Source organism: Elephantulus edwardii, unplaced genomic scaffold, assembly GCF_000299155.1.
Source record: "Elephantulus edwardii isolate Elephantulus edwardi_28Jun2011 unplaced genomic scaffold, EleEdw1.0 scaffold00047, whole genome shotgun sequence".
Lineage (NCBI taxonomy): Eukaryota > Metazoa > Chordata > Mammalia > Macroscelidea > Macroscelididae > Elephantulus > Elephantulus edwardii.
The window spans coordinates 17,985,904-17,998,120 of record NW_006399797.1 but is presented as its reverse complement, the minus strand read 5'-3'; the positions used below and the strand labels follow the sequence as shown (position 1 = coordinate 17,998,120).

Sequence of the window (12,217 nt, the reverse complement as noted above, 5' to 3'; positions counted from 1 at the left end):
TCATAGCTAACCCTTCAGTGGGTTTTCAGAGACAGTTAATAACACAGGAGATTGTCCAACTTTCCCGCTCAGAGCAGCTAATCGAGTCAAACCACCTGCTTTTGGTTTGGTAGCACAACTTCTTACCACTGGAGCTCCAGTAGTCATCAGGGAAGTGCAAAATGAAATCACAATAGGGTACCACTTCACACTCCCTGAGATGGATGTAATAAAAAAGAGAGGCAATAACGAATGTTGATGAGACATAGGAAAATTGGAACCCTCATACACTGCTGGTGGGAATATAAAATGGCATAGCTACTTTAGAAAACCGTTTACAGTTCCTCAAAAGGTTAAGCATAGAACTATGCAAATAGTCTAGGAGTCCCACTCATAAGGATTGTTGTCATTCAGTACCATCGAGTCAGAACTGATCCTCCTCAGGTTTTCAGAAGCAGTAACTCACACAGGAGATTGCCCATTTTCCTCTGCAGAGCAGCTGATGGATTCAAACCACATACCTTTGTGTTGGCAGCACAATTCTTTATCACCAAGCCACCAGAACTCCCTATTAAGCATTTCCCCAAGCTGAAATTATATCATCGTTGTTATTGTTATGTATCAGTGAGTTCAAACCAACTCATGACTGACCCCTCGGGGATTTTCAGAGGTTGTAAATCACCCAGGAGAATCGTGTTCATCTTTCTCCCTTGGAGCAGTTGGTGGCTTCAAACGACGTGTGTTTAGGTTGGCAGCTTACCACTAAGCCATCAGAGTTTCTTATTGTTTATGGATGCTCAGAGTAAAATTATTCGTAATGCACAGAAAGTGTGAGCAACCCAAATACCCTTTAGAAGCTGAGTGAACAAACAAAATATGGCATATCCAAACACTGGAGTATTAGTCATAAAAGAATGCAGCACCAATCTATGCTACGACATGGGTGAGCATTGAATACATTATGTTAACTGAAAGAAGTCAATTATGAAAGACCACATATTATATGAATTAGATACAACATGTTCAAGGTAGGCAAACTGATGTAGTCAGAAGTAGCTGAAACAATTAACTCGTACCAATCATTAAGATGACACCAGACCACATAGTATTTAATTCTGCTATGTTCAGTCACTTTGACTTGGACCAAACTTGAGGGTAAAACAACAATAACAACATAAAGGCAGAAAGTAGATCGTGTTTGCCTGGGCTTAGAGAGGCCGAGAGGAAGTGAGGAGTAACTGCTGAGGTGTGGGGGGGTTTTGAGAGTGATGAAAATGGAAGAAATTTATTATAGTTGATAATTGTAAAATTCCTGACCACAAAAAAACCCATCAAATTATACCATTTAAATCAGTGAATTTAGGGTACATGAATTATAATTCAGTAAAGCTGTTAGAAAATGACCTGCTCTTAACCTATGTTTAAATTCCTAGTGGCTGTATCCCACTGGATAATAAAAGTGAAATTCCTTTAAAAATAACCTTTAGCCAGCTCGTTAGGTTTGCCAAAACCCCAGATGCTGTGTAACATGTTTCATATAAATGAAATAGCATTTTTATTTTGGTAGCAGACAGCATGTTCTCCGTTCTAAATACTGGCCTTTATCTCAAATGGCCCAAGCTTTATAAATAAGCACAAAAGAATCCCAGAATCCCCTTAGAAGCAAAACATCGAAGTGTATAAAATACAGGCATAATGACCAGCCTGTCTATTATAGGAATCACAGCTTCTTTCACTTAGCATAGCCTCCATTTCATCTAATCAGTTGTATATGTCTAGCGGTATAGGGAGTTCTGGTGGCCTAATGGTAAGGAGCTACACTGCCAGTCCAAAGGAATGCAGTTCAAATCCACCAGGAGTTCCTTGGGAGAAAGATGGGCAGTCTTCTCCTATGAGATTTGCAGCCCCTGAAAAATCCTCTGGAGTGTCAGGTATAAGCCAGTTCTGACTGGATGGCACACAACAACAAGCCTTTGGATAATAAATGCTTCCGTGGCTGTAACTTGAATTCTTTGTGTCCCAATGTTCCATGTGAGAAAGGGCTTCAATTCCTTAGCACTGATGTTCCCACCTGTGTTTACTGTTTCCTTCTGGATCATTGCAGAGCCCTTGTTTGGAGTTATTGAAGGTGTAAGTGCTGGCTTGTTCTTAATTGGCATGCTGGTGGCTGTCGCTGCCTTATTCATCTGCAGACAGAAAGTTAGGTGAGTACAAAGATTTCTGTGGTGATGCAGCAGATGTTCTTTAGACTGAGAAGAAAAGATGTTCCTGGCTTAACCCACCTTTGCTCCTCCACAAATGCAAGAGTCAAACTCTGAAACCAGGATCCACTTTTTGTTTTCAGCCTCTCCCTAGATCTTTGATAAATTTCACTCTCACCAGTCTCATTTGCATGTGAAATGACTCCTTTTGCACAGAAGGGGTGAGAAGAATGTGTTGAATTTTTTTCCCCTGTGGTTCAGTCTCATCATGAAGACAGAGATGTTTGCAAATTGTGTGCCCAAGTACTTTCCTAAAATATGCTGAGCATTATGGCTGACATCACCATTTTTGGCTCAGATCTGCCATCCAAATTTAAAAAGGGGCCAAAAGGAACCAGATAGCATGTTGCCTCAATGCCGCACCCACTTCTCTCAGGGAATTTCTTTCAATTGGCACATTGTCTCCTCTCTTGCAGTCGTGTCTTGCATCTGAGGCTTGCTGGTTTTTTAAAGAAAGTTTTCTTGAGAGTGTGGGAAGTGATCATGACCTGTAGCCAAAAATCTAGGAGAAAAATCCTCAGCAATTGCACAGATCCGTTTCTGAGTGTGGGGGGAAAAGAATTTTATTTCTTCTTTGTACTCTTCTCCCCCCTCCCTTTCCTCAAAGAGATGTTAGCAGAGTATAAATCTCCGTGAGAAAATCCATATTAGCATAGACATGTCCTGCCTGACCATAAATGGGGGGGGGGGAGAATTTTGTTCAAATCAAGCTTAATGACCAAAATAAAAAGTTTCTCCTTCATATTTCAGCCATGGCCGGGAAAGGCCCTCAGCTCGCTTGAGCATCCGCAGGGACCGGCCTTTATCTGTCCACTTGAACCTGGGCCCAAAAGGGTAACTGCCATATTTTCTTTCATACAATTTATTCGAAAGAGAAGCTGATTTGTATTATGTGAGATTTGCTAACGTAGTCTTTCTTCTCTTGGCTTCCCTTCACAGCAACCGGAAAACATCTTGGTAAGAGAGCGAGCTCATTAATTACCCTATTATGTGCTTTTGAAATACAACTCAGAGTGGTTATGGCATGGTTCCTGCAGTAACTTTCTCTTCTTTTTTGTTATATTATGAATTATAGCCCAGTAAAAATTAACCAGTTTGAAGGGCATTTTATGAAGCTACAGGCTGACTCCAACTACCTTCTATCCAAGGAATACGAGGTATGATTCAGGTGCAGCAACGTGTTAGCATCTCTGTGCATGATTTCCCGCCTAACATTTACTGCAAAGTCACAGGCAACTTGAGCTTAGGACTTAGGAAGATACTTAGCTTCTCAGCTGAGTGCTCTTTCATGACAGAATCCATACCCTACACAATATAGCACCTGGCCTCGGAAGCCAATTAGAACACTGGAGTAGCTCAGCAGAATGTATCTGAGTCACATAAGAAAGCATTGGCAAGGTTCAAATGCAAACAATATCACTAGTTCAGCCATTGACTTGAATGAAAGATAATATGGTTTTGTAAAAGAGTGCCCAAGTTTTAGGTTCGGTTTAGCTTTGACATCAGGGTAACTTGAGGCAAGTTATTGTCCTTGATCCTCCATCTCTTTATCTGTAAAATGAAAACAGCAGCAATACTTCCCTTGAGGGTGTTGTGAGGGTCAAAGTTTATATGCATCAAATATTAACTATTCTGTAAGCAGTAGTTAGCGGCCTGCTCATTTAAAGATTATGAGCTCTGATGGGCCTAGAGATAAGAAGCTGTGCTGCTATCCCAAAGGTGGTGGTTGTTATGTGCCGTCAAGTCACCTGTGACTCATAGCGACCTTATGTACAACAGCCTAAACCCTGTTCTATCCCTTGCCAATCTTATTGTCCCTGACACACCTACACCCATTACCCCAGTAACGTATCAATCCATCTGATCGAGGTTCTTCCTCTTCTGCCCTGTCCCTCCACCCTCCCAAGGATAACATCCCTCCCCAAGGACTGGTCCCACCATGTAGCATGTCCAAATTAGGTCAAAGTTTTGGAATCCTTGCCTTCAAGGAGCAGCCTGGTCTCACCCTCTCTAGGATGAACCTATTTGTGACTCTTCTCCAGCACAACAGCTCAAAGACATCAATCCTCTTTCTATCGTCCCTAGTCATTGTCCAGTTTTCTGATGCATAACAAGTAATTACAAAGACTATGGCCTGGATCAGGCACACCTTAGTCTCCAGACTGACATTGTTACTCTTCAGTACTTTGGAGAGGTCGTAGGTGGTTCAAAGCCACCAGATGCTCTGCAGAAGGATGGAAAATCCCCTCCTATGTGATTTAATGCCTCTGAAAACAACTGGAGGGTCAGCTATGGGTGGTTCAGATTCAGTGGCAAATAATAGCATGCGGCATTTCTATTTTGCCATATAGAGTCATTATGGATCAGAATCAATGTAATGTCGCACCACATACAAGTGTCACTATGTTTCTCTTTTTTAATATTAAGAACCATATGGATTTTTCTGATTCTATTTCATAGTTTTCCACTTACAAATTTATTTTTTACTTAACAGGACTTAAAGGACGTAGGTCGAAACCAATCATGTGACATTGCACTCTTACCAGAGAATAGAGGGAAAAATCGATATAACAATATATTGCCCTGTAAGTTTTCTGTTGAAATTTGTACTATTGTCTTCCACTAGTCATTTCTCCTCTTTTCCAGGGGTAAAGTAAGACTACAGAAATACAGCTGGTTACAATCTCATGTCCTAATTGCCTTTAAAAAGGAATGGCTTTTATTCTATTACACCTGTATTTTATTAAAATCAACTTGGATTCTGAGCGTTGCCTTATGCTATTGACAATTAACCAGGTGGTCTGACTGCTTCTCTTTGGAGGCCAACTAATAGTAATGAGGTTGAAGCGAGGGCTCCGATAGCTAGCTGATTGAGGTTTGCTTAAGGAAATCTCCAGTTCAGGATTATTCTTTGGTTTTATCCTTACTATATGAGATGAAGGAATGGGAGTTAGTTTTGCCTGGATTGTTTTTGTCCTAGCATTTAAAGGGAATTTGCCATTCCAGCAGACAGATGCCATATTGCTGCAAAGGAAGACACAGATGGGGCCTCGATAGGCATTTGTTTGTTTGTTAGTCCACCCCCTCCAGGGGAGAGGAGAACAATCCCCAAGAGTTAGTGACAAATCTCTGTCAATCAACTTCCTTCCAGATGATGCCTCACGAGTGAAGCTGTCCAATGTCGATGATGACCCTTGCTCCGACTACATCAATGCCAGCTACATTCCTGTAAGTGGGTGGGACGAAGCTTTGATGGGTAGCTGCTCTGGAAATGCCTTGCCGCTTGCATGCTCCCACGGTTCTGCTTTTAAGGTCTAGAAATTTTCACAGGTTTTTAAATCCTTGTCTGTTGCTGTTAGACCAGTACTGCCCGATTGCCATAAAATATGGGTAATCCAAGTCAGCCCCTGATAAGGTTCTTTTTTCACCTTGGATATAGTCACACACAGAGTCCAAAATGCATTTTCAAAGGGTTTTTTTGTTTTGTTCTGGGTCCCCCCCCTTTCTGCTGCCTTTAGCCAACATTAGAGCTCACTAAGGAATCTGGATGAGGCATTTATGGTTCAACAGTAGAAACCTCACCTCCTATGTAGGAAACACAAATTTGAGAACCACATACACACGCATTGTCTGCCATCAGTGGAGGTTTGTATGTTGCCATGGTACTGGACTTATTTCAGCAATGTTTCCAGGTGACGAAGAAAGGCCTGGTGATGTACTTTAAAAACAGACACCAAAAAACCCTCCAAACTATAATGAGTCAGCAAAATCTAGGCATCACAACAGAACACTGCCCCATCTACAATAGATTGTTCAGTGGTGCATGGTGTCATCATGATTCTGGGCAAACGAACTAACAACAAGAACACTGCACTGCTGATGTCCTGCTATGGCTCCTTGGCTGGGGAAACTGATCCCATCTTGTTTAGAAAAAGTATAAAAACAACTCAAAGGTTGAGTCAAATCTGTGATCTCTGATTGTGAATCCCATTTAGTCGATTTTCTGTAACTCACTTTGGCAAAAAAGACTTCAAGGTCAAAGATATGACCAGGTTAGGAGACTACCTCTGCCTCATGCTAAGCCTATGACTTCAGGGAATTTATGTCACCTCTCTGAGTCTTTCTTTCCTTTTGGAAAAAATTAGATCAATAACTTCAGTCATCCATTTATTCAATGAAAACTAAATGCTGACTCCCAGACTCTGAGACTGAACTGTTTGTGGGGATAGTGTAATAGAAAAAACCCAACCCTCAAAGGACCCTAAGAAGAGTGGAGACATCAGGAAATGACAAGGCCAGGCTTGAGAGATGTGCTAGAACCTTGCTTCTCCATCGTTAGCATTTGCATTCATCACCCGCGGATCTTGGTAAAATGCAGATGATCATTCAGCTGAGGCTGAGGTAGGGCCTCAGATTCTGCCTTTCTAACAAACTCTCAGATGAGCCAGATATTGCTGGCCTGAGTACTACATGCTGAGTTTCATGCTGTAAGAGGTTTCCATGGGAGCATCTGGGAGGAGAACATCACCCTGCAAAAGATAAAGGTTCTGCAGAGCAGGCGACATTCTGAGATTTGGAGGCTAAATAAGAATTAGCCAGACAAGAAGCAGCATTAGAGTAGGCGGTGGGCTGGGGGTGGCAGAGGTGACATAATTGCAGAGGCCTTGAGAAGAGACAAGAGAAAGAGCTTTGAACTAGTATCTACAAGTAATCTGGTATCACTGAATGCACAGTGAGTGGGTGAAAACAAGCTCCACTTGTTGACTGGGACCAAATAAAATCTGTCAAGGCTTCTGGTCCACTGCATGAAATCCCATTGTTGTTATTGCTACTGCTGTGAAACTGCCATCTTGTCAACCTCCAAGTCACGGCAACTTTATGCACAGTGGTGTCTACTCCATCCCCACGAACATTTAGACTGTGCTGCTAAGATTCATCGGGTCGTCACTAACTGATTTTTTGGGGGGGGGAGTAAATTGCAAGCCTTTCTAGCCTCCCAAGTCTGTTTGTTTAAGCAATGTACAAGCCACCACATGAGGTTCATTGGCTGAGAGTTGAACTCCAGTCTGCTGTGTGGAAAGGTAGAATACTGTCACTGAGCAACCAATGGCCTGTTCTACGGTAGATGCTCAGTAAACAGTGGTTCTCTGCCCATAAGTTCCTCTTTTATTATACCCCCTACTAGCATCATTCTCATTTCAGTCACCCAAAGTTAACAAAATTATGCTATGTTAAATAGGGAGAAAGTCCCATCAAAGGCAGTCTGTCGACGCACACATGCACACACACAAAAGAACGAAGGCACTTGTCCACAAGCCTGAGGGTATACTGTTTTCTAGGTTATCACCTGTATCCTACATTTGCCCTTTTTGGAATAAGCCCAGCCTAATAAAAAGGAAGCTGGCTCTAAACAATAGTTCAGTACTCTGGCCTTTGTCCTTCCTGCTTCCAGACCTTGACACTTTATGAGTATCTTTTTCTCAAATCAGGGGCCTGGCAGAGACTTGCAAATCATCCAATCTGCAGAGCTAACTCTTTGTTTACAGAAGAGGTCTATTGTTTCTGACTCTCCATATTGTAAATTCATCTCAGGGCAACAACTTCAGAAGAGAATACATTGCTACTCAAGGGCCACTTCCGGGCACCAAGGATGACTTCTGGAAAATGGCGTGGGAACAGAACGTTCACAATATTGTCATGGTGACCCAGTGTGTCGAGAAGGGCCGCGTGAGTAAACAGCCTCCTTGTTTCAATGCTTGGCTTTCTACTTCCTGGATGGAATCAAATCCCACCATCTCAAGTTAAACTCTATGAAAATCAAGTAGGGATCATGGGAGAACATTGTTAGGGAATCAAGCCATTCAGTTATAGAAGGCTTGGATAGTGAATGCAGGCAGTGTCTGATTTTGATTCTGGTTCTGAAGTTTGAGTCAAAAGTCCCCCAAATAAGGACAGGAGTTATTAGATGTGCCATTTCAGAGAAGAATAGCTGGCCAGTTGTTATTCCTGCCTTCAGTATTTGGCAAAGGTAGAGAACTCACCAGAATCAATGGACCTGCCCTTTGCTTTCACAAAATAAAGAAGTGATTTCTAGATTGGGTGTGTAGACAAAGTAAATCACTATCTAGGAAAATAAAGGGAGCCTCTTCTGCTCATTTTCTAGAAGATTACATCCAGTATCAAAAGAGGGATTAGATGTAAAGTGTCTAGTATCTTGAGCTCAGTAAAATAAGTTGTCTTTCTTTTGTCTTCGTGCATGTAAATAAGTTCATCTAAATATTCTGACTTCTCAGGATCACTTGGCATATAGCACTTGATCAAGGTCAAAACACTGAAATAAGACTACAAACAAGGCAAGACTAAGAAGTCATGCTTTCCTTTGCCTAAATGTATGCTTTTCCAGAAAGTGTGAGAAATTTTCATACATGGTGAAAGAAAGAAAAAGACAGAAACCACGAAAGACAATGGCAAATGAAAAGGAAATTAACCCAGAGGTTGGGATTTTGCTTTTTGTAGGATGTCACGAGCTGCTCTGGTCTGTCCTCTTCACTTGAAGCAGCAATCTGACTTCAGCACTGGCTATGAGCAGGTTAATACAAAGCAGATGGCCAAATCTCTTTAGCAGCTGATTCTGATTCCTGACTCAGGAAGACTTTTTGAGGAGGGAAAGTCCAGGTTCACAAAGAAGTCACATTTCCGGTCTTTTTTTTTCTTCTGTCTGTCTTCCTGTAGGTCAAGTGTGACCATTACTGGCCAACAGACCAGGATCCCCTCTACTATGGAGACCTCATCCTGCAGATGATCTCAGAGTCTGTGCTACCAGAGTGGACCATCAGGGAGTTTAAGATCTGCAGCGTATGTTAACTTAGTTCACTTCATTTCACAACCTAACTTGGAAAGATGGAGGAGTGAACCTCAGTCTTGTTTCTGATCATCCTTCTCAACAGTCTGCTCTCTGCTCCTGCAGGAGGAACAGCTCGACTCGCAAAGACTGATCCGCCACTTTCACTTTACGGTGTGGCCAGACCACGGAGTCCCCGAGACCACCCAGTCCCTTATCCAGTTTGTAAGAACCGTCAGAGACTATGTCAACAGAACCCCAGGGAGCGGGCCCACTGTGGTGCACTGCAGGTACTTGAGAGTCCCTACAAATGACAACCACACAGGGTCTACTGGGTCCACTGTGCCTAGGTGACAGAAAAAGGCACAAGCCTGGAAATCTGGTGGGTGGAGGATTTATCTGGTTCAAATAGACTCTTAACCCCAAAGACATCCTCTCTTGTGTGTGTGTGTGTGTGTGTGTGTGTGTGTGTGTGTGTACATATGTGTGACCTCCATTGCTAAAGTTATCTAGTTGCACTGCAATACCAAAGACACGTAGTTTAAGGCCACCAGCTCCTCCGCAGTAGAAGGATGGACAGTCTCCTCCCGTGTGATTAAAAGCCTCTGAAAACCCACCCAAGAGTCAGCTGTGGGTCTGTTCCAGTGCTATGGTATACAACAACAATATGTATTTACCAATTAAACTTTTTTTAAATTGTATTAATTTTAATGAACATTTACAGAGATTTTGGATTTCCATTCATTCATTGTTGCATTTTTTTTCCTGGATTAATTTTTTTTTACATGTTCAGTGCAATGCCATTGTTCATGGTCAGGATATTGTATAACCACTATGCTTTTCCAAATCATTTTATCATCATGAATAGAAATTCAGTGACTCCTAAGCAAAGATCCCCTTATCATCATCCCCTGGGAAATACTAGTAAACTTTGACCTGTGCATAAATGATCTATTTCATGTAAGTGATATTCTACATTGTGTCTCCCTTTGTGGCTGACATTTCAGCATGTTTTCAAGTTACTTTCATATGACACCATGCAACAAGACTTCATTTGTCTTAGTGGCTGAGGAAGTACTCCCTCCTGTATGTGTTATTTATACTTCTTCCCTTTCTTATTCCTTGGAATTGCCTACTCTCCCTTCTCTTCCTGTGTATCCCTGTTCCTCCGTCCTTCTTGACCTTCTTCCAGCTCTCGAATCTCTTGCTACCTAGTGCATTTCATTTTGCTCTTAAATTTCTGTCTGACTGTCATACTTTTACTGGTTTCTGTGATTTCATCACCTCTTCTCTTCCAGATTATAAATTCATTGAGTTAGTCCATTGTCATTACTTCTTCAGGAATGACACGGTGGAGCGTAAAGCCTTTCTCATATAACCTCTGAATTTGTCTATTCCTTCCAACTCTATCCTGTTGGCAGCCTGCCTCTCGGTCTTGCTGTTTTCTGTAAGGGGTGAAGGAATTAGGAAAGATCCAGTGGGAACCTGAAAAGATGGGGTGATGGTAGCTATGGATCAATGGTGATTCATGTTATAAAACACCATGTGTGGGAATAATAATATGAAACACAGGTGAATAGAGGAATGCGTGAAACATAATGTATATAAACAAAACACAATATATACTACTTTTATACTCAGAGTAATAAAATAAAAATATACTTATTTCTACTTTTTAAAATTTCATTTCACTTTGAGTCTTGACTGGTGATATTAAAGTGTTGAGGATAAAGAACTACCAGGCAGAGACAGACCTGACCTTGAGGCACAGAATGTCTTTAGGCAGATAAATGCAAAAAGGGAGCCTATCTGTAGGTTCTACCTTTTTCCACTGATTCCTTTCCAGTTCTGGGACAATTTACGTGGCCTCTCTTTGCCTCAGACTGTGTGTATATAAAATGAATCTCACTCTCCGGGGAGCTTGTGTTTAGCTAATTGTTGTTTGCAACAACACTCTGGTGCCCCTAACTGCATGGCACTAATAAATAAGGAGCAGGGAATTGCTACAGTAAGTGAAATGTCAGATGCACTAATTTTCTCCCAATCAGCCCAGCACCCTAGGAGCCTTGCTTTTATATGTCACTGGAACCCTGATGTTTTTAATAAGACTGTAAGGCAGTCAGTGGCTTGATGCATTCTGAAGACTAGAAAGCATTTTCCCCCAGGACCACTAGAGAACTGATCTTGTTTTGTATTATCAATATGTGCATCAAAAATCTCCAAAGGTGTTAAGCACAAATTGGCAGTACTGAATGAAGCTGAAGGTACTTATACTCTATGACCCAGAAGTTCTGTTTCTAGGTATAAATCCTAGAGAAATCTTCACAAAAGCACACAATTCTGCTCCTGGCAATATCCTTTTAACAGAATGAAACTGTAAATTACCTCGCTCTCTATCAGTAGTATTGAGGAGCCTTGGTTTCAAGTTGGTTAGAGTGTTTGGCTGCTAACAGAAAGGCTGGTCGTTCAAACCTGACAGCTACCCCATGGGACAATGATGTGGTTGTCTGCTTCTCTAAAGACTTACAGCTGTGAAAACCCTGTGGGATGGTTCTACTCTGCTCCACAGGGTTGCTGGGAGTCAAAATGTAGATTTAACAGCAGTGAGTTTGGCTTGATTTGGGCAAGGGATTAGCTCTGTTTAAAATAAATGACATCCACGTATTACAGGATGGAAAAATCTCACAACTGAGATTTATACTTAGTAGTGGAAAAGTATACTTACTGAGTAGAAAGGTTGGCCAACAGTGTGTATAATACTTGCTCTCAGGGAGCTCTGGTGGCCTAGTGGCAAGAGGCTGCATGCAATCCCTAATGCATGTGGTTCGAATCCATCAGATACTCTGCTGGAGGAGGGAAATTTCTTTCTGTGCCAGTCAGATCTGATTCGATGGTTCACAGAAGAGAAATAAAAAAATAAAATAAATTTTAAAAAACCCAACTTGCCGTCATTTTAGTATTTTTTAAAGTCTATGAAATACGTAATTTTTATGGAATTATATGTATGTAGAAAAAAATATAAAAACATGCATGGAAATTATATCAAATATAGAGCAATGAATATCTGTGGTGGGGGAAATGTGGAGGAAAGCAGAAAGGAAAAAGAGATGGAAGGCAGAAGATCTAGATTTGATGG

General features: G+C 41.5%; 1 protein-coding gene across 1 annotated transcript in view; it reads left to right on the top strand.

Moving 5' to 3' along the window:
• Positions 1-12,217, top strand: part of PTPRB (protein tyrosine phosphatase, receptor type, B) — a 169,606-nt gene that overhangs the window by 140,255 nt on the left and 17,134 nt on the right. Inside the window, exons 23-31 of the mRNA XM_006886111.1 lie at positions 2,084-2,183; positions 2,991-3,074; positions 3,180-3,197; positions 3,316-3,397; positions 4,735-4,825; positions 5,392-5,468; positions 7,833-7,967; positions 8,973-9,095; positions 9,208-9,371. Of these exons, the coding sequence (XP_006886173.1) occupies positions 2,084-2,183; positions 2,991-3,074; positions 3,180-3,197; positions 3,316-3,397; positions 4,735-4,825; positions 5,392-5,468; positions 7,833-7,967; positions 8,973-9,095; positions 9,208-9,371 (874 nt within the window). The remainder of the gene's footprint in view (positions 1-2,083; positions 2,184-2,990; positions 3,075-3,179; positions 3,198-3,315; positions 3,398-4,734; positions 4,826-5,391; positions 5,469-7,832; positions 7,968-8,972; positions 9,096-9,207; positions 9,372-12,217) is intronic.